The following is a 22,185-nucleotide window of genomic DNA, read 5'->3' on the forward strand; positions in this document are numbered from 1 at the left end:
GCTCGGCGGATAAAAACATCACGGACATCATGGAGTCAATAGAGAAAAAATATCAAGCTTCGACGCGCGTCTGGCACTAGTGGAACTTCTCCACAAAGAGTTTATGGCCCTCCGCGACTCCCTGGAATTCAGCCAGCAGCAGGTGATTTCTCTCGCCACCGAGAACGAGGCACCGCGGTGAAGTTAGTTTGACGTTGGACATTCAACAGACATTCGACCGAAAGTACCTCCAGACAAGCGGTCCGTGTTTGAACAGGCGATCCGCATTTCGTGTTCGCTACGCGGACACAGAACGAGAACGCTCGGTACACGAAGACGTTGACTTAGGGAGCGTCGATAAAGTATTTGGATTTTCAAGAAATTAATAATTCAATAGCGTCCAAACCATATGACCTATTGGTTCAAAACCTGCTCCAATCTATGTGTCTACATGTCCTTCACAGTGCACAACCATTTATATGAGGAAATAGTCATGTTTCATATTTTTCTATAATATTTTAGTATAAATATTACTGTAATATTTCAATACCATCCACACCATATGACCTACTGGTTCAAAACCTGTTCCAAACTGTGTGTCTACATCCCCTTCACAGGGCACAACCTTTTATATGAGGAAATAGTCATGTTGCCTATTTTTCTATAATATTTTTGTGTAAATATTACTGTAATTTTTCAATACCATCCACACCATATGACCTATTGGTTCAAAACCTGTTCCAAACTGTGTGTCTACATCCCCTTCACAGGGCACAACCTTTTATATGAGGAAATAGTCATGTTGCATATTTTTCTATAATATTTTTGTGTAAATATTACTGTAATTTTTCAATACCATCCACACCATATGACCTATTGGTTCAAACCCTGTTCCAAACTGTGTGTCTACATCCTCTTCACAGGGCACAACCTTTTATATGAGGAAATAGTCATGTTGCATATTTTTCTATAATATTTTTGTGTAAACATTACTGTAATTTTTCAATACCGTCCACACCATATGACCTATTGGTTCAAAACCTGTTCCAAACTGTGTGTCTACATCCCCTTCACAGGGCACAACCTTTTATATGAGGAAATAGTCATGTTGCATATTTTTCTATAATATCTCTGTGTAAATATTACTGTAATATTTCAATACCATCCACACCATATGACCTACTGGTTCAAAACCTGCTCCAAACTGTGTGTCTACATCCCCTTCACAGGGCACAACCTTTTATATGAGGAAATAGTCATGTTACCTATTTTTCTATAATATTTTTGTGTAAATATTACTGTAATTTTTCAATACCATCCACACCATATGACCTATTGGTTCAAAACCTGTTCCAAACTGTGTGTCTACATCCCCTTCACAGGGCACAACCTTTTATATGAGGAAATAGTCATGTTGCATATTTTTCTATAATATTTTTGTGTAAATATTACTGTAATATTTCAATACCATCCACACCATATGACCTACTGGTTCAAAACCTGCTCCAAACTGTGTGTCTACATCTCCTTCACAGGGCACAACCTTTTATATGAGGAAATAGTCATGTTGCATATTTTTCTATAATGTTTTTGTGTAAATATTACTGTAATTTTTCAATACCATCCACACCATATGACCTACTGGTTCAAAGCCTGTTCCAAACTGTGTGTCTACATCTCCTTCACAGGGCACAACCTTTTTTTGAGGATCAAATCATCTTTCATATTTTTCTATAATATTTTAGTGTAAATATTACTGTAATTTTTCAATACCGTCTACACCATATGACCTATTGGTTCAAAACCTTCTCTGAAATTATCATCTACATCTCCTTCACAGGGCACAACCTTTTATATGAGGAAATAGTCATGTTCCATATTTTTCTATAATATTTTTGTGTAAATATTACTGTAATTTTTCAATACCATCCACACCATATGACCTATTGGTTCAAAACCTGCTCCAAACTGTGTGTCTACATCTCCTTCACAGGGCACAACCTTTTTTCTGAGGAAATAGTCATGTTGCATATTTTTCTATAATATCTTTGTGTAAATATTACTGTAATATTTCAATACCATCCACACCATATGACCTATTGGTTCAAAACCTTCTCTGAAAGGTTCATCTACATCTCCTTCACAGGGCACAACCTTTTTTCTGAGGAAATAGTCATGTTGCATATTTTTCTATAATATTTTTGTGTAAATATTACTGTAATATTTCAATACCATCCACACCATATGACCTATTGGTTCAAAACCGTCTCTGAAAGGTTCATCTACATCTCCTTCACAGGGCACAACCTTTTTTCTGAGGAAATAGTCATGTTGCATATTTTTCTATAATATTTTTGTGTAAATATTACTGTAATATTTCAATACCATCCACACCATATGACCTATTGGTTCAAAACCTGTTCCAAACTGTGTGTTTACATCCCCTTCACAGGGCACAACCTTTTATATGAGGAAATAGTCATGTTGCATAATTTTCTATAATATTTCTGTGAAAATATTACTGTAATTTTTCTATACCGTCCACACCATATGACCTATTGGTTCAAAACCTGTTCCAAACTGTGTGTCTACATCCCCTTCACAGGGCACAACCTTTTATATGAGGAAATAGTCATGGTGCCTATTTTTCTATAATATTTTTGTGTAAATATTAATGTAATATTTCAATACCATCCACACCATATGACCTATTGGTTCAAAACCTGTTCCAAACTGTGTGTCTACATCCCCTTCACAGGGCACAACCTTTTATATGAGGAAATAGTCATGTTGCATATTTTTCTATAATATTTTTGTGTAAATATTACTGTAATATTTCAATACCGTCCACACCATATGACCTACTGGTTCAAAACCTTCTCTGAAATGTTCATCTACATCTCCTTCACAGGGCACAACCTTTTTTCTGAGGAAATAGTCATGTTCCATATTTTTCTATAATATTTTAATATCTGTGTGTTTAAATCTCCTTGTTGGGGCACAGCCATTCTTATGAGGATATGGTGATGTTGCATTAATTCCAGTAACATTTCAATGATAATATTACTACCGGTACTACCGCTGGCCACAGACATTTAAGGTGATTTTATTTGCCACTCCTAATCAGCAGGTGGCGATAAAGCTATTAAAGGCTAATACCAATCCCATTAAATTGCCTCAGAACAAAACAAACTTCTGGAAAAGTGTTGCGCATGTGCTGCTTATCCTTAGCATCCCTACACAAATATGGTTCGTTTCAAAAAAGGCCACAAGAAAAAGACAACTGATCACTGGGAACATGCTGGAGGAAAAGATGCAATAATTCGTTGTTTACTTAAAAACGGTTTTGCTAAACATAATGCAGCTATTACAGCTGAGCAGTGGTCTGCAGTCAGTGGCAGTCTTTTTAAAAATGACAGTAAATGCTATTTAAAATGGCTAAAGGTGATATGGTTTCAGGACAGAAAAAGCATCAAGACAACAGTACTTTCAGGTAAGGTTTCATGTGTATAAGGTAACAAACTGAAAGCTGTATGTATGCATGCATGCTGCTGTTCATGCTGTTAAAGGTGTGTAATATTATCAAGCTACAGACACAAATTAAAGTAGAGAAAACTGAACTGTTTACCTAATAGCCATTTCATGTACTTATTGTACCCCCAAAGTGTGACACGACACAGTACTTAACAATAAGTCAGGTGTTATGTCACACAGGTTAAGGTATATTACATTTTTGACATATTTGTGTTTAGGGAAAGGTGTGAGTAGTGAAGTGAAGATTGAGTCAAGCAAAACAGACAAAGAGGACATATTAAAAAGAAAATGTGAAAAAACAGAGAGGAGTGCTGAGGAATTTGAGAGTAATAGGACGGGCGACGTGTGCAACAGTGTCACAGACAGACAGGCCATCGAAAAGAGAAACAGCAAAAAAGACAAATGTGATGAGGCGAGTGGACTTACATCAGCATGTGAGGACTCAAGGGACACTGTAGAAGAAGACGTAGTCAAAGAGATGTTTCAGACTTATCAGCCAGTGAAGAAAATTGGTAAAAAAAGAAACCCAAAAAAACAGTGCAAGAAACAAATATATGTAAAGACAGGTGAAAAGAAGGGACACAAGAAGGGACACCAGGGCACAGTTAAAGAGCTGTTCAGAGCAGAAGAAGATGAGGTTGATGACAAAACCATAAGGGCAAACAGCGGTGCTAAGGAAAATGAGAGCAATAGGAAGGAAGACTTGTACAACAATGTCAAAGACAACCAAGCCATGGAAAAGACAAACAACACAAAAGACAAATGTGATGAGGGAAGTGGACATATATCAGCATGTGAGGAATCAAGGGACACGGTAGAAGAAGACGTAGTCACAGAGATGTTTCAGACTTATCAACCAGTGAAGGCAATGGACAGCGAAACACATGATGACATCACACAATCACAAAATGGCCTTCAGAAAGGTCATACAAGTTCAATTACTTATGAACCAAACAAAGACAGCATTGGAAATCACAAGAAAAGTGTTTTAACTAAAGAGAATACTATACCTGTAGAGGACAGAAGCAATGGACAGGATTGTGAGGAAAGTGAAGAGGAGGAAACAGTGGAAAGCCAGTGTACAAAACAAATATCACTGAAAGGACTAAAAAGTTTAAAATGTAAAGCAAAGCATATAGATGGCAATCACTACCGGAGGTGCAATGCAGGGCCCAAGGTCTAAACAGTGGACTAAAATAAAACCAAAACCTGGAAGAAAAAATCTTAATCCTCCATGGACAGACATATTTTATCACGAATTTTTAAAACAAAATCCATCTTGTACACTTTCATTCAAGTACCAACATGTCAAGACGGGTCACAGTCGTAAAAAGAAATCTCTATTTTTCCATGCATCAGCAAGACGTACATTTGATGGATGCAAGGCTGTGTATATCTTTACAAAAAAGTCCAAACCACAGTCAACAGATAAAAAAATCTGTTTCAAGGTTAGGCGACAAGGTGAAGTAAAACATCTTAAACAACAACAGAAATGTAGACCAGCTAAATACCTGCGAAGGGGAGCTATTGCAAAGGCTTTATCTGCAGGTGTCAGCAATTACTATTATAATATGTTGACAAAGACTCCAACACAGGAAGTGCTCGCTGGCAACATGAGTAGAAGCCTAACCAAGGATGTTTTGAAGAAAATATCATCCGAGGTGAGAAAGAGTTCAAGGCTTCACAATGGCATGATGCTTGAGCTCATGCTAACTCAAAAAATAATCAAACAGAGTGGCAGTCATGCAGCATCAAATGGCTATCTCCAGAGCCTACAGATAGATCCTTTTGCTGTTCATCTTTACACAGAAAGCGGAATCCAAATATTAACAAAGCATTTAAAAAAGTCAGCACCCATCACCTTGCACCTTGATGCAACAGGCAGCGTTGTACAGAAGATTCCTGATCAAGATAAGCGGGTCTTGTATTATGCACTGGTTTTGCCTGGCATGGGAAAGGATAAGCCTCCTTTGCCTGTTGCAGAGCTTATTTCAAACAGTCATTCAATCCCAACCATTTCATACTGGCTCATGGAATTCAGGAGGAAGCTGTGTTATGCTACAAAGAGGAGGATAGCACAGATTGAAACTGACCACAGCTGGGCTCTGATCAACAGTGTACTTCTTTCCTTTAATAAGGAAAATATTTCAGTGTACCTTGACAGAGCCTTTGAAAGTATATATTCCTCAACACTCCAGAAAATCCCTGCCTTTACTGTGGTACACATCTGCTCTGCCCACATCATGAAGACAGTGGCTCAAGCTTTTGGAAAAAAAACTGCAGACAAAGGCATTAAAGAGTATGCAAGCTTCACATTTGCTTGCCTTCTCAACTGCACAGCTATGGACGAGGCTCTTGATATTTTTTATCATATGTGTGTGGTTTTCAAGGCAGAGGATGATACACCTCTGGTAAAAAGCAGCAAGACTTATTTGAATAAGTGCATCCTACAAACACAAGACACAAAAGTAGAAGAAAGTGAAGCACATACAGCTGAAACTAAGTGCAGCAGGGACAGTGGTTCCAACAGTGTTGTTGGAAAGTCACCTTTTACACAAGCATTTCAAGTCAAATGTGATCAGGCAGAGTGTGATATCCTGTCTGAGGATGTAACTAGTGTCAAAAACCAGTTCTTCTGCTCTGGCATCATAGAGGTCCTCCTTGAATCCTACATGGGAATCTTCCCATTGTGGAGTGGTGTGCTGCTAGGAGATCTTATGAGACACAGAAAAGTCAGAAGCTGTAAAATAGAAGCCAAAGGAAAGACAAGAGAGACTAACTGTCACGTTGAACTCTGGTTTGGCTTAGTGAAGCATTCCATTCTTCAAAAAAGAAAATTCTTAAGACCGGCAGAATTTGTTTCTAAAATGTTTGCCTCCATACAAGGGCGTTACTTGGAGCATATCAACAAACATAATCTGCCATTGGACATTCTGGAAAAAAAGGTGTCAGGTTGTACAAACACAGGGGATGACCAGCAGGAACAGTGGGCCAAACGGGAGAGCTCAAGTCATTCCAGGACTAAATCTAAGTATTTTAATCCACCTGCCAAACTGCCAATGCCCAAAACTAAAAAAATCCAACACAAAAAAATTAACAGCACAAAAGAGAACCTTGGTGACAAAGATGCCCAGGTATGCTAAATTTCTCTGTTGTACAATGTGCAATTACTTTGCTTAAAATGATCATACAATAATAATAATGTAATATGTTGTCAGATATGATAAGTCTGTTGTTCTACCATATTTTTTATAACTGATAAAGAATAAGTAACAATGAGTTACTGTCACTTTTATTTCAGTTAACAAGGCTGTGGGGAAGAAAAGACACAGAGGTGATTGTTGCAGTACTTCAGTTACAAACCAAGGGTCGCAACATTGTCATCCATCACAGCGAGCTCTGTTCACTTCGTCCAAATCAGTGGTTAACAGGCGAGGCATGTGACTGCATATTTTGACTTCCTGAACAAACATGTGCTGTGAATTTTTCAATGGTCTGCACTTATAAAGCACTTTACTCTACCTTTCTAGCATCCAAAATAATTTGCAGTAGCTTCTCATTTACCCATTTTCTCTCACTCACTCACCTCACTCGCCTCACTCACCCAGTGTTAACATCATGGCTAATCATTGTTTGTAATTGCTTACACTTAAACAAAACGATATTAAAAAGCAACTATATATGTTTTTAAAAAAAAGATTTATTAACTGAATGTATAATGTCAGATTACTATTTCTTTTTCTTTTTGTTTATTAGGTCATTGAAGGCTTGTTTCATGTTGCTGCCCACAAGTTAAATATCTTAAGCAAGATCTACATACTGAATCATTACACAGCTGGGGCAATTTTGTTTGGTGACAGAACACAACTCTCTCACTACAGTTTACCAAAGGTAATATGTGTTTGAATGTACAGTATAAGTGCAGTAAATGTGCATATGCTGTTGCCAGCAAGTCCAAAGTGCTACATGGGACTTGCTGACTCAAACCACATGCTAACATGGTTGCATTCCTGGATGTGCCTACTGAGCACAGACCCAAGAATGATTTGCGCTTAAGGCAAAAGTGAAATTGACCAATACTGAAGTCCTTGACCAAAACGCATTGTGGTGTAAACCATCTATAGATTGAATTCAGTATTTATAAATATTGTACTTAAATGAAGTAATTTTTTAAACTTATAGATTTGTTTTTCTGATTTGCAGGTAAACCTTAGCAACTACCAGGCTGTTCTGTCATTTGTGCTGGTCAACAACAATCACTGGAAGATGCTGGTAAATAAATATGATTAATAAAAATCAATTATTTATCACATTTTACCAATTTGAATTACCAGTAGTTGTAATTTTCTCAGTAACTAAAAACACAACAGTTATTACTATTTGCTCTATCGTTATAGTACATTAATGCAGCAAGAAGCATGGTGTATCTGGTGGATCCAGCTCCTTCAAAATTGGAGTTGCAGCATTCTGAAGATGCAGCAAAGAAAATCCAGTAAATAATCTTTTTTTGTAGTTCTATTTTATGATTTAGGAATATTTAATATTGTATACATTTTGATAGTAAGCCTAACACAAACACTAAATTAAACAAATTGAAACCTTTGGTAATTGTGAGTAAAAAATAATGTAATGCTAATTTAAACCATAATGAAAGGTTGGAAGACGGAAGTAGTACACGTGAGTGATCTGTTAGTGAGATGTTCATGATTACAAAAAAAATGTCATTTGCATTCCAGTTACCACATACCTTACCTTACTTTTGCATAGGGAGTTTTTGAAAATGAGGAGAACCTGTCATGGAAAAACTGACTGGGTGGACATAAAGTGGAAAGGTGAACTTATGAGCCACCCCGTTCAACAGGATGGACATAGCTGTGGTGTGATTGTCGTCAAGGCAATTTCATAATTTGTATAGCATTTGTATAAAAACACTACTAAGCTAATTTGGAAAATAAAATACAGTACCAATATGTACTGAAAATGTTGTAATAACACATGGCCACAAATGGCAAAATTACCTCTATTTGTTTAGATGGCAAAATCAGTGATGGAAAGCTTTCCTAAAATACCAAGAATGACTTTTGGGACTTCAAAAAAGGAAATGGCAAATGAGAGGCGAGCCCTGGGACTTGAAGTCCTGGAGGCCTCAAGTATGTTTACTATACAAATTTACAGTGTTACATGAAAAGGTTCATAATAAATGACTTACAAGCTACAACATATAAAATTCCTGATGTCTTAACACATCAATAGTATGTTTTGTGTTGAAATTACGTGTTATAATACACAAGTCTATAACTTAACATTAGAAGCCAGCAAATCCAAATTATTCTTGCATTTAATTTGTTTTAGTCTTTGATGAGCACACCAACTGTGCTATGTGTGCCACTTTTAAGCCTCCAGGATCTGGACCAGGCATTACAAACTGGGTAAGTTGGTTACATTCAAAAATTCAAGATTCAGAAGTATTATGTTGTCACAAAGGGAGAAAAGTAAATCATAAACATTTTACAGGTCCAGTGTGATGAGTGTGAAAGATGGTTTCATGCTCAGTGTCTATGTATGAAGAATGCAGAGTTTGAAAAGGCCAAAGGAGGAATGTGGAACTGTGTCTTATGCGAATGAAGGAAATAATATTTGTAGTATTGGAAATACTACTGTACGTTATATGTAAATACAACCAGAAAAAATGTATAATGTATAAATGTATAATAAATGATAGATATCCTGTAGGTATCCTAGATTTCTTGCTCACGTCGTTGAATGATATCCTACTGAGAAATTTTGTGCCATAATCAGTTTCAATTATAAATTGTGTTATAAGTTTTGAACCAGTAGGTCATATGGTGTGGATGGTATTGAAATATTACAGTAATATTTATACTAAAATATTATAGAAAAATATGAAACAGGACTATTTCCTCATATAAATGGTTGTGCACTGTGAAGGACATGTAGACACATAGATTGGAGCAGGTTTTGAACCAGTAGGTCATATGGTTTGGACGCTATTGAATTATTAATTTCTTGAAAATCCAAATAATTTATCGACGCTCCCTAAGTCAACGTCTTCGTGTACCGAGCGTTCTCGTTCTGTGTCCGCGTAGCGAACGCGAAATGCGGATCGCTTGTTCAAACACGGACCGCTTGTCTGGAGGTATTTTCGGTCGAATGTCTGTTGAATGTCCAACGTCAAACTAACTTCACCGCGGTGAACGAGGCCCTGAAAGGAACGGTGCAGTCCCTGACGGAGGATGTGGCTCAGCTAGCGGCCGAAAATAAAAAAATAAAAGAAGGTATCATCGATCTGCAGGCCCGCAGCATGAGGGACAACCTGGTGTTCTCGGGGATTCCACAACAGGCGGAGGAAAACACGGAAACCACAATTAAAAACTTCCTTAAACAACAGACGAAGATTCCAGCGGACGCAGTGGACAAGATGGCGTTCCACCGTTCGCATAGACTCGGAGGAAGACGACCGGATGGCCAGCGCCCTCGACCCATCGTTGCCAAGTTTCATGACTTTAAGCAAAAGGAACTGGTTAAGAGCCGGGGCAGACAGATGAAGGGAACCGACTACAGCGTCAACGACCAGTTCCCCAAGGAGATCCTCGACCGCCGCCGCCGACTGTTCCCCATCCGTAAGAGGTTCATGGCAGAAGGCTGCAGGGCCGTCATCAGCGTCGACAAACTGTACGTCAACGGAGAGCTCTACCGGACCGGGAAGCAACTCCGTGGCTCTACTAGCAGGTGGTATGTAACAACAATGGTTTAATATAAAAAGTTTGTTAAAAAAAATAATACATGCAATGCAACTATGTGTTATAACTTTACATCCAGTATTCAAACTCGTTCTCTCGCAGATGTTTCATGTAAATGTTTATTGTCATTCTAATGTCACTCACTCACTCACTTTGCAAAGCGCTCACCATACTTAATCACTCACTTTCCTTTCACTTTAATTTTCCTTCCCTTTACTCTTTTTCCTTCACCTACTTTCACTCCACACTGTGTACATCCTTTTCTCTATTCTTCTTCCACATAGTCAGCCAGCTATATAGCCCTCCAGCAGCCACACACAAACATCTACTGCACAGGGGAAGCACGTGCACATACATAGATAACACACAACTCAGAATACACAGGTACTTAAGGTTAGCCACACACCTAAAGTCTGTCACACTACATACACACAAGACTAGTGATCCACAGCAGTCAGGTAAGATATGACACCACTGAAGATTGTCACTTGGAATGTACGTGGAATCAATAAGAAGGAGAAACTATTTAAAATATTTAATCATTTGAAAACCCTACAAGCAGACATTGTTTTACTACAGGAAACTCATATTCCCAAAATTATAAATTACACTCTGGCATCAGCAGAGTTCCCACATGCTTACTTAGCCGGTTACAATTCTAAACAAAGAGGGGTCGCCATCCTGATAAATAAAAAGATTAACTTTACTCATAACGATACCATTGTAGATCCAGAAGGGAGAAATATAATTATTGATATCTTGATAGGAAACATTGAATATTGCATAGCTAATGTGTATGGCCCAAATGTTGACGACCCCTCTTTCTTTCACAGCTTCTTCACATGTCTGCTCACTCTGGTTCCAAACTTATAGTAGGAGGGGACTTTAATTTAGTATTTAACCCAGAGTTGGACAGGCTAAGCAAAGCTGTGAGCAACAGGAACCGTTCAATCAGTACAGACCTTAAAACAGTACATGGATGACTTCGGTCTCTGTGACACATGGCGTTCTCTTCATCCTACATCCAGGGAATATACCTTTTTCTCACCAGTTCACCACTCTCATTCCCGTATAGATTATATTTTAGTAAATAACTCAGTCTTACAAGATGTCTCTGACACCAATATTCACTTTATCACAATCAGCGATCATGCACCAATGTCCATTTCGTTGATTAAGACAGCCACACCATCAACCAGGAATTGGAGGCTTAATACATCATTACTCAATGATCAAGACTTCATCAGTTATGTCAGGAGAGAATGGAAAACCTTTATAGAAATCAACGATACACCGGAAATCTCACCCTGTGTTCTTTGGGAGACTGGGAAGGCAGTTATGCGCGGTAGAATTATTTCATATTCATCACACAAGAAAAAAAAGGACATGTTACTTGAATTAGAATTAGAGCAAAAAATAAAATCTCTAGAGATTAAATATGCTGCCTCTCCAACCAATGATAGAATACTAGAAGACCTAAAGAATCTAAAGCTGAAATTAAATAATATAATTGATTGCAAAACTCAGTTTCAGATAGACCAATTACGCTGGGAGAACTTTGACCATGCTAACAAATGTGGTAAATTTTTAGCTAACCAATTAAAAACTAATAAAGAAAAACAAATCATCCATTCAATAACTAATAAGGAAGGCAACATTACTCGTGATCCCCATGAAATATATGATACCTTTAAAGGGGTCATAACATGCAAAATCCACTTTTTAGACATTTTGGAGCGTTCCTATGACTCATATGGTCACATATACCCACACTGAGCACGGTAGAAATGCATTTCCTGCTTTTTTCACATTTTGAAAACGTAAATTTTCTCATCCAATGAAAACACTCCACGACCTACCCTGAGACCGTGTCCCAGTTGTCGTCACCTTGGTCGGAAGTCCTCCTTGTAAATCCTGAACCACCACCCCTACAATGATCCCGAACCAAAACTGGACTTCCGCCATTTCCCCCCCTCTCACTCACCGCGAACAGACGAACATGGCAGCACGCATGTCCTCTCACAGAAGGTGTTCAGTTCTTGGGTGTTCTAACCAACACCAAAGTCTGTTCACTTTACCCAGGGACCAACAAGTGAAGACTTTGTGGGTCACTTTTATTTTTAACGGACCGGTGCCAGAAACACTGCCTCAGTATTTATATGTATGTGCATTTCATTTTACCTCGGACTGCTTCGAGAACGAGGGTGCATACAATGCAGGGTTTGTTTTGCGGCTCCTGTTGAAAAAGGGATCTATTCCAACAATCCGTAATCCCCTTGCTGAAGTAAGTACATGTTTGATACTTAAAATGTTTTAAAATGTTTGTCTGTTTAAAATGTAGTAACCCACGTTTGAGGCAAGCTAATAGCTAGCTAGCTATGGTAATGGCTATAGTCAGTCGACCAAGCCTTTGTCCCCTTCAAATGTGCTTGTGTGGGCTCCTGCAGCCACACACCTGTGTGGGGAAAAGCTAATGACTATCGGCCTTCAAGCGGCTACAAGCAGGGAACGGTGTGTAGAGCTTTTGTCCTTTGCTTTCAATCACGCACACCTGGGGGGAAGGTAAAGGCTATACCCAGTCCGTTCAGGCAGTCTGGGTCTCTCCAGCTGGAATCGTAGGCACGTAGCTTTGCTCCTGTATTTTCTATAGCTGTTAGCGCGCCATTACCTCGCTATTATCAGCTAAACAGACGACTAATCGTGCCACTGCCGTGTTGCAGTTACTGCTAATTACTACAGCCACACAGAAAGGTAAGCGGCAATGTCGCACACGATTCCACATGTGCTACCGTGGTCCGCTGCAACCACACACACCTGGGGGTGAGCTAGTAGCTAGTGCCCTGCTAGCGGCTGAGCGCGGTAGAGCGAGCTTTTGTGCTTCCAATCACGCACACCCGGGGGAAGGTAAAGGCTATACCCAGTCCGTTGTGGCCGCATAGCTTTGCTCCTGTATTTTATATAGCTGTAAGAGCGCCATTACCTCGCTATTATCAGCTAAACAGACGACTAATCGTGCCACTGCCGTGTTGCAGTTACTGCTAATTACTACAGCCACACAGAAAGGTAAGCGGCAATGTCGTCACTGTTAGCTAGTGCCCTGCTAGCGGCTGAGCGCGGTAGAGCGAGCTTTTGTCTGGTTGAAATGTCACAGTAACAATTCAATTTAGTTACTTTGTGTTTCAATGTGTTTTGCTTATCCGGTCAGTTACTGTGTAATATGTGATGGAGCAATAAATATAACGGCGTTCTTCTACAGGCGGACACATCGCAGGTACACAAACGCAAGGCGGTGGGCTGTCAAACCCAGACAGCACTGCGGGCTGTTGGGACACAGCTGTCTCGCAGAACATTAGAAGCTCACCACAGGAGTAAAGGTATGTACAGTATGATGATTGTTTTTATATTTTGATTGTTACAACAGTATGGCACTATTCAGTATTCTGTATACTATTCTAGATTTGATTTAGAAGATTTTTTTTTCTTTGCTAGGTCAACAGGCTACAGTTGAAAGCAGAGACTTTGGTGTCAGCACAGTTGGTGCTTTTCAATTACCTGTCCTGTCATCCACACCAATTAAAAGACCATCTAAGCGAGCACGTTTGGAGCTGGAGGAGGATGATGATCCTTTAGAGGGATCCTCAGTCACTGAGCCTTCCTTTCAGCATGATGAAACCTATGAACCTGGAGATACTACAACATCCAGATCTGAAATTGACACTTCGTAAGTTCATCTGAATAACTGGCTGTTGATTATTATAACTGTTGTACACATATATTAGGGATATATGGTCATATATTATGTCAATGCGACCCATCTGCTCTTGTTTTTCAGTGCTGTACAAAGTACCTCACTCCACAACCAGGCAAAATACATTGTTTATGAGTCTTGTCTAATGGAACTGTTTGAGTATTGTCCTGTATGCAAACGGAGGTGTGAGGTCAAGACAAGCAGGTTGGGGACCTTCCTGGCTGTGGAACAGCTCTGCAGACACTGTCTGTTTTTCAAAAGATGGAATAGCCAACCTTTAGTTGGTAGTACCCCAGCAGGCAACATTCATCTGTCTGCTGCAATTTACATCAGTGGCGCTTCGTATTTCAAATTTCAAAACGTGAGTAATTTCTATGTATTTTTTTTTTCAACAACTAAACCCAACTTTTCATATTTATTGTACAAGTCATTGTGGTTTGTGCTATTTACAGATTGCAAGGGCGATGAAGCTCTATATGTTCGAATTCAACACTTTCCGGCGACATTCCAGGAGCTTTGTGGAACCTGCTATCATCAGTGTCTGGAAAACCTGGCAGAATTCCATACTCCTTCGCCTAAGTCAGAAGGACAAGGTTATTGTAGGAGGTGATATGAGGGCTGACTCGCCAGGTAATAACTGATCAGTGTTTGATGGACTGTATGTCATTTGATAAGAAGTACCACAACTTTAACAATAACCACATTTTAATCCAGAAAAAATTCAGTACTTCTCACCCTTTACCCCACCAAACATAGGTGTCTGTGTAATAGATATACCAAGTCCGTGAGAGAAAATACCATTTCCTTTTTATGTGCCAGGGCACTCAGCTAAATATGGAAGCAAAGTGGTGGATTTGCAGTTGGTTCAGGTCAGTTGACAGTCAATGAATAATGAACTCGTGATTTGTGTCACATGGAACATGTTTACATGTTTTTTTTACCTTCATTTGATATTTAGAGTAATGAGGTCGGTGGAAGCCACAATATGGAGAAAGAGGGACTAAGGCGGAGCTTGGCTAAAATGTCACAGCATGGAGTCAAATTGGATTCAATAGTAACTGATCGCCATCCAGCCATTTAGAAATTTTTGAGAGAGGAGAAGATTATGCAATTCTACGATGTGTGGCACATAGAGAAAGGTATATGTATTACTCCAGACATATATATATTTTTTGTGTCCTTTTAGAATAACTTGTTCTGTCATCACAAATTGCCTTACTTTTACAGGAATCACTAAGAAGTTGGAGAATGCCTCAAAAACTAAAGAATGTAAAAAGCTACAGACGTGGATAAAGGCGATCAGAAATCACATTTATTGGACTGCTGCCACATCATCAACAGGACCAGAGAGAATAGCCAAATGGATGTCTCTCATAAATAATGTCCAGGATGTACATACACATGAGGATCCGATTTTCCCAAATTGCCTTCATCCTGTGAAGCACACTCGGGACAAACATAAATGGCTGTCAAAAGGTAAATAAAAAAATAGAACATACAGTACTTTTTTCCTAAAATGTTCATTTGGTTACAAATGCATTTTTTATGCTGTCGTAGGTTCCCCATCTCTTCAAAAGTTGGAGAAAATTATGACTAATAAAAGAATACTAAAGGACGCAGAGAAGCTGAGCCCCCTTCACCAGACCTCATCGTTAGAAGCATTCCACAGTGTAATAATTCGATTTGCCCCAAAGAGTGTGGTTTTTTCCTATATTGGAATGCTATGCAGGTATTTGCCAATTTAAAAATCCTCAGTTATTATAATGTGGACACCAAAGCATTGAGTGATATAATGTTTTCCTCAGACTCTACCTTGCCGCATTGCACTTCAATGAAAATGCAGACCGATCACAGGCTACCTCTGCTGCTGGAGACCTGCTGTACAAGATTTCATTTCCAAAGGCAAAGAGGGGCGAGTGTGTTGCTAAACCACCCAAAGCAGCACTGACGTTTTGTAAGTTCACCTCTTTGACGTTGTGTTTGTATGTGTGTGTGTGTGTGTATATATAATAGTGTGTATATATAATATTTTACTGTGAACCAATAATAAAAGAAAAAGTGAATAACAGTCCTTAAAAACAGATACAATATCAATTACTGTAATAGTTTGCCTTCTTTCATATACTTTGGTCTAGATTACGTTGAAAATCTGCTTGACACTATCTTTGAGAAAGTCCTGCTGGACCCGGGAAGGTATATGGAGGAACTTTGGAATATTCCTGTTCCAGTGCCCCTTTGTGCAGATTTTGAGCGGCCTGACAGAAGGGAGGTCATCGATGCTATGGTTTCACGATTCAACAACCCACAGCAAAGCTAGGTTGAAAACTTACTTCACACCCTATTACGGCTCTTCCTTTTTTTGCCATTTTTTATATAAACTATAGAAAGTTGTAACCTAAATATGACACGAGACACTTCAGTAATGTACCATTTTGTTTCCTACCTTCTACAGTGATGCCATGAAGCCTATACCTTCCCCGAAGGTGTGTGTGATTGCAAGCAAGACCTGGAGACGTAATCTGCTAGAGCTTCTGCACAGCTTCAGTGTGATGTGAACAACAAAGAACATGACATCTCCCCAACCATCTGTGGTCTTTCTAGCTTACTTCTACCAGGCTCTACAAACGTTCCTTTCATTAGTCCATCAGAATGCTCCCTTCACTCACCAACTTGGACAATAAACATCGGCCTCTTCTGACAGGACTTAGAAGGAGATCACATTTCTACTACATTAGCTTCTCTGCACTGTCTGCCTGTAAAATGTAGGATAGTGATCCTCTCCCCCCTCTGTCTTCACCTACAGGTATCATTGGACTCAAAGTTTGGTGTCTGTGATGGGCAGCTGCAGATCCAACCATCCTGCCTGTGTCCAGTCCCTGGTCCAACCATCCTGCGCTCTGTTGTTGCTGTGCTTTTCTCCCTCTCTATCCCCTCACCCCAACCGGTCAAGGCAGATGGCCGCCCACATCCAGCCTGGTTCTGCTGGAGGTTTCTTCCTCGTTACAGAGGAAGTTTTTCCTCTCCACTGTTGCTGTCAAATTAAATGCTTGCTGTATGTGGGATTTGTTGGATTTAGTTGTGTAAGGTCCTAAACCTTACTTTGTAAAGTGCCTTGAGATTGTTGTAATTTGGCGCTTTATAAATTGAATTGAACTGTCAAAATAATGTTTGATTAACAATAAAAATTAGCTTGGACTAAGATTGGACTGACTTCAATGAACTCATATAGACATACAGCTTAATAACTTTTATTGATGAAAATATAGTATTTAAACTGCACATTCTGCATGTGAACCAAGCATCACAGGATAACCATAAAGGGAATAAATAGTAAAAATAAAATTCTTGGAAAGAAAAAAAAGCTTTGTCCCTTATGAAAAAGTTAGTTCAGAAGTTATTCCACTGGTGGTCTGAATCCAACATAGTTCCCTTGTCCATCAGGGAACTCTGCTCTGATGCGCAACACCACGCATGAGGGGATGACTACTCTGACTCTTCGTCCCAGAAATCCCCAGCACCAACTCACAAAACTTCTGTATGACAGAAACCTGTAACGTCTTGACACAAACAAACATGTCAGGTTTATCAAAGACTTCTAATCCAGGAAATTGCTATATTTATTAGTTTCATGTTAGTACTTGGCTACTAAACATGCTCTTTATAATTATAGCAAGAATTTTTGTAACAGAATTTTTAAAATGTCATATACATTATGTAAAAACAGTTAGGTTAATTGGTAATTTAAACCTACGCCCTCTCAAGTAGGTCATGCTTTTATTCACCTGTAATTAATAAAGTGTTTATAAAATGATGTGACACTAACTGGTTTATTCCACGCACAGGCAACCGTCCATAATCTGCCCGATAAATATGAAATTCTTTCTGTAAAGAATAAACATTCAGGCATACTGGCTCCAGTCCTGGATGGTCAACCATACATGATGGTGGGTTTGGCAACTGATTCAGACGTCTCTGAACCTTAGTTTCAAAACAAGTGGTAAGGTTAATCTAAAGATTGATATCAAACCCCACTTTATATTAATAAAATTGTTATACATACCTGTGCAATCTCTTGACAGCAACAGTTTTCAGCCTCTGTAGGCATAGACTGGCACTTTCCACATTGGTACCTATTTAACACACAAATATGGGAATATATAATCTTCAACTGAGACTATGATAATCCCATTTTAGATAAATTTTCTGTCACAGCAGCAGAACGTTCAAGACAAACGTTTAACATATGTTTTTAGATTATTTAGTTGAGCTTTGCTCCCAAACATGCTTTTATATATACGTATAATTAAAACCTAAGCAATGTTTTCTATTAACCACTTTTAGTAAGTCATGTCAACAATGTCCCGTTCCGGTAATTCAAGATGCATCGGCCATTAGCAACCTAATACTAGCAACTGCTAGCATAAACAGTAGCAACAGGTAACCGCAAGAACCACTAATCACGCTAACCCTAACCCTTGTATAACTGAAATAAATTGATGTAAGTGAGAAATTACCATTGTGACACATCTTGTATCATCCGAAATGTGGTGACTTCAACAGCCTCCTCTTGAGCGTCAGGGTCAGATTCGGGATCATAGATGTATGGCCGTACTATACTACCGGACCAGCTAGCCATTGTCTGTTAGAATGTATTCAATTACCGTGCATGCCGTGAGTCCTGTAGTGGGTCTTCTTCTTCTGTGGAGAATCGCGGTGGATTGCACCCTCAATGTCGCGCTACTGCCACCTATCGTATCCTAACCCTGCGGTGGCTCGTACCAATAAAGCCAAGAAAAAAAAAAAAAAAAAGGTATGCGATTCCGCACAGAGGTGTGGCGAGCAGCTTCTTTTGCGACACGCCCAGAAAACACAGCGTTTGCTGATGGGGAGTGAGAACCACATACTGACAGGGGCAGTGTGGACGATCTACAGGGTTTTATGGGATGAAAATTTACAGAGACCTTGCTGAGATATTGAAGTCCAATATTCTTTAGAGTGAAAAGCTGTATGATCAGTCTCCTTTAAAAACTTTTACCAAGAGTTATATACGTCCCAAATAGATCCATCCACCTCAGCAATAGAGGCGTTTCTGAATAAACTAGAACTGCCAAAGCTAAAGGAAGAACAATCCACAACTCTAGACTTATTGTTATCTTTGGCAGAACTACATGAAGCTCTGCAGGAGATGCCCAATAAAAAAGCTCCAGGACCAGATGGATTCCCAACTGAATTTTATAAAGAGTTCTGGTCTATGCTAGCACCCAGCTTTTACAAAATGGTAGCTGAAATTAAACAACAACATTCATTACCCACAAATATGAATTCTGCCTTTATAAGCCTGCTCCAAAAACCAGGAAAAGACCCTACACTCCCATCGAGTTATAGACCAATTTCACTAATAAATGTAGATCTAAAAATAGTGTGTAAAGCACTTGCTAGAAGATTAGAAGAAATCACTCCATATATAATTCACCCTGATCAAACAGGCTTCATTAAAGGTAGACAGTCAACAAACAATATGAACAGACTAATTAATTTAATTGATTATGTCACCATCCATAAACTAGAGTCAGCCATCGTCTCCTTAGATGCAGAAAAAGCTTTCGATAGAGTAAACTGGAAGTTTCTTTTAGCCACTCTGCACAAATTCGGCATTGGGGAAACATTCATAGCCTGGATCCAAATATTATACAACTCAGCAAACGCTGCAGTCAGAACAAACAACCAGATCTCACCAAGGTTTAATCTGCATAGAGGGACAAGACAGGGCTGCCCACTTTCCCCATCACTATTTGAAAATTTATTGAACCTCTAGCCGCAGCAATAAGACAGCATGAAGGAATTACTGGAATATCGACCAAATCAGTAAATCATAAAATAAGTTTATATGCTGACGATGTGTTACTGTTTCTCCTGGAGCCACAGACGTCTCTTCCTACAACTATCAGCCTCATAGATGAATTCTCAGGACTTTCAGAGTACTCTATTAACTGGACCAAATCTATAGTGCTACCACTTAACCTTAAGGTGACTAACATCTCTTCTACCACACTCCATTCAGGGAACATTAAATACTTGGGCATTGAATTGTCGTCTAGGCTATCAGAGCTTATTGATCTAAACTACAATCCATTATTAAAACAAATAGAAGCCAACCTCAAAAGATGGCAGTCCTTACCTATTTCACTTATGGGAAGAATTGCCACCATCTACATCTCACAGTTTTTGTGGAAAACCAAGCCACCACGAATTAGTTTAAAAACTCTTCAAAAATCCAGACGCTGCGGCAGCCTAGAACTACCTAACTTCCACCACTATTTTCTTGCCAATAGACTGAACCATATCCACAAATGGATAAAACCCATGCCAGCAGACTCCTCCTGGATAGACATTGAACAAACATTTTGTGGAAATATTAAAGTTGCAGATGTGCCCTTTATCAGCACCAAAATCAAACATCATAGTTGTTACCAGAACATTAGCATAAAAGCATCTCTGCAAGCCTGGTGGGGGTTTCTTAAAATTAATGGGTCTTCACTTACTCTTTGCCAAAACACACCTCTCTGGAACAATCCAGACATCATACAAAACAAAAAGGCAATACACTTTCCAACTTGACATATCAAAGGGATAACACATCTGAAACATGTTTTCACAAGAGACAAGTTTACCTCTTTTGAAGAACTAGTGTCCCACTATGAAATCACTAGTGCCAATTTCCTAGAATACCAACAACTAAAGTCAATACTTAATGCAAAAAGTAAGAATACTGCCATCCACGTGCAACCACCACCAGTAATAGAGCGATTTATTGATATATCAGGGAAAAGGACAGTATCCAAAATCTATATCTTAATTTCCAACGTAGACCAGACAGTGAGCCTTCCGATCTCTAAATGGGAAGCTGATCTCAATATCACCACTAATTACACGTTCTGGAATAACATATGTTCTAATTTATTCAGAATGACAAAAAATACAAATTTACAACTAATACAATACAAAATTCTTCATAGAACTCACTATACAGGACAAAGGATGTTCCAAATGGGTCTCACAAACTCAAATATTTGCCCTCACTGTACAGATAACACAGCAGATAGATTCCTACATGCATTCTGGTCATGTTCACCTGTGCAGCAATTTTGGCAAAGAGTATGTGAACACCTGTCAACCCAGTTAAGCTGTCCAATCCCAGCGGCCCCTGCACTTTGTCTTCTAGGAGATCTAAGTGGGCTTGATCTAGAGACAACTCATCACACACACTTCTTTCTGCCCTCTGTGTCGCAAAGAAGATCATCCTCATGAACTGGAAAACTAAAAAAAAATTAAACATTTACTCAGTACCTGAACAGCTTGTTAGATTATACCACCTTAGACACATTGTCTGCTTCATCAAATCAATGACCAAAACTATACTCTGATTGATTCCATTTCCAGGTAAGGATGCGTGGGGCTCGGGTACTGCGTCATGTCTGGCACAGTGGTGGTGGGGTGACTGGTGGTTGGGGGTGCCTGTCTGCCTAAGGAACCAGGACAACGGGTTGGTGGACTCTGGGCTGGCCGCATGGGTCCCCTGCGGCGGGGGTGTAGTGGCTGCTGAGACCGGCGGCCCTATGCCGGAGTGGGACCAATTTGAGGGTTGGCGTGTTCCTGTCTCCGGGGAGCCGGAGGCGGGCCTCCCTGCCGGTGTGCGGGGGCGGACCTGGGGGTGGAGACCTGGGTGACCTGCGTCCGGGGGACTCCCTCTGGGGGTGCCTGCCTGTGCCCGGAGGGGTGTCTCTCCCCTGGGGCGCTGCCCCTGCTCGGGTGGGGCGCTGCCTGCCTGTTGCAGGGGGGGTTGGCGGACTACTCAGGCTAGAACCTTTATTGGGCCCTGGGCGGAGGCTGGCCCTCAATGCACAACCGCAGAGTATGGGTGTGGGTTTGAGTGTAGCACTACACGGGGTGAGCATTGTCATACTTGAGCGAGAGAATGGGTAAGTGTGAAAGAAGGGTTAGGATGGCTCTGGCTGTGCTGCGTGTGGCGCCTGGGCAGTAGTACTGCGGTCCCTGGGTCTCGGCTGTCCCTTCCTGGCTGGGGGTTGTGGGGGGGTGGTGGGATGGGTAGCAGAGCCAGTCGGGAACTTGGCTCTGCGGACCCTGGTGCTCTGCTTCCCAACT

At 39.9% G+C, this 22,185-nt stretch overlaps 2 protein-coding genes across 5 annotated transcripts; one reads left to right on the forward strand and one right to left on the reverse strand.

Moving 5' to 3' along the window:
- The first annotated feature begins 274 nt into the window (after positions 1 to 274).
- LOC114845072 (uncharacterized) lies at positions 275 to 9,368 on the forward strand. 3 transcript variants are annotated; one of them, XM_029132867.2, is made up of 9 exons: positions 275 to 6,647; positions 6,815 to 6,949; positions 7,270 to 7,404; positions 7,717 to 7,785; positions 7,911 to 8,005; positions 8,281 to 8,407; positions 8,546 to 8,663; positions 8,866 to 8,942; positions 9,028 to 9,368. In XM_029132867.2, exons 1-9 carry the CDS (start codon positions 4,653 to 4,655, stop codon positions 9,136 to 9,138), a joined length of 2,862 nt encoding a protein of 953 aa, XP_028988700.1. In that variant the 5' UTR covers positions 275 to 4,652; the 3' UTR covers positions 9,139 to 9,368. The 3 variants fall into 3 exon arrangements, 2 of the variants coding, with proteins under 2 accessions (XP_028988700.1, XP_028988701.1); XM_029132868.2 differs by having other exon boundaries at positions 6,815 to 6,847; XR_008692964.1 differs by having other exon boundaries at positions 8,281 to 8,345; positions 8,866 to 9,368.
- Positions 9,369 to 17,177: 7,809 nt separating this feature from the next.
- On the reverse strand, positions 17,178 to 19,799 carry LOC129603239 (P2X purinoceptor 7). 2 transcript variants are annotated; one of them, XM_055503550.1, is made up of 4 exons: positions 18,537 to 19,799; positions 18,083 to 18,152; positions 17,846 to 18,000; positions 17,178 to 17,579 (listed from the first exon to the last, which is right to left on the reverse strand). In XM_055503550.1, the coding sequence occupies exons 1-4, from the start codon at positions 18,656 to 18,658 to the stop codon at positions 17,417 to 17,419; spliced, it is 510 nt and encodes a 169-aa protein (XP_055359525.1). In that variant the 5' UTR covers positions 18,659 to 19,799; the 3' UTR covers positions 17,178 to 17,416. The 2 variants fall into 2 exon arrangements, with proteins under 2 accessions (XP_055359525.1, XP_055359526.1); XM_055503551.1 differs by lacking the exon at positions 17,846 to 18,000.
- Between the last annotated feature and the right edge of the window lie 2,386 nt (positions 19,800 to 22,185).

The sequence above is a fragment of the Betta splendens genome, chromosome 17, assembly GCF_900634795.4.
Source record: "Betta splendens chromosome 17, fBetSpl5.4, whole genome shotgun sequence".
In the NCBI taxonomy this organism is placed as follows: Eukaryota; Metazoa; Chordata; class Actinopteri; order Anabantiformes; family Osphronemidae; genus Betta; species Betta splendens.

Bases quoted from the DNA above. Each gene is read 5' to 3' on its own strand.
- LOC114845072 (XM_029132867.2), top strand. From the start codon at position 4,653: ATGGCAATCACTACCGGAGGTGCAATGCAGGGCCCAAGGTCTAAACAG. The intron at 8,006-8,280 runs GTAAATAATCTT...ACTTTTGCATAG, and splicing joins GATGCAGCAAAGAAAATCCA to GGAGTTTTTGAAAATGAGGA. The intron at 8,664-8,865 runs GTATGTTTACTA...AATTTGTTTTAG, and splicing joins TGAAGTCCTGGAGGCCTCAA to TCTTTGATGAGCACACCAAC.
- LOC129603239 (XM_055503550.1), bottom strand. From the start codon at position 18,658: ATGGCTAGCTGGTCCGGTAGTATAGTACGGCCATACATCTATGATCCC. The intron at 18,001-18,082 runs GTATGTATAACA...TTTGAAACTAAG, and splicing joins GCTGTCAAGAGATTGCACAG to GTTCAGAGACGTCTGAATCA. The intron at 17,580-17,845 runs GTTAGTGTCACA...GTTTGTGTCAAG, and splicing joins CCTGTGCGTGGAATAAACCA to ACGTTACAGGTTTCTGTCAT.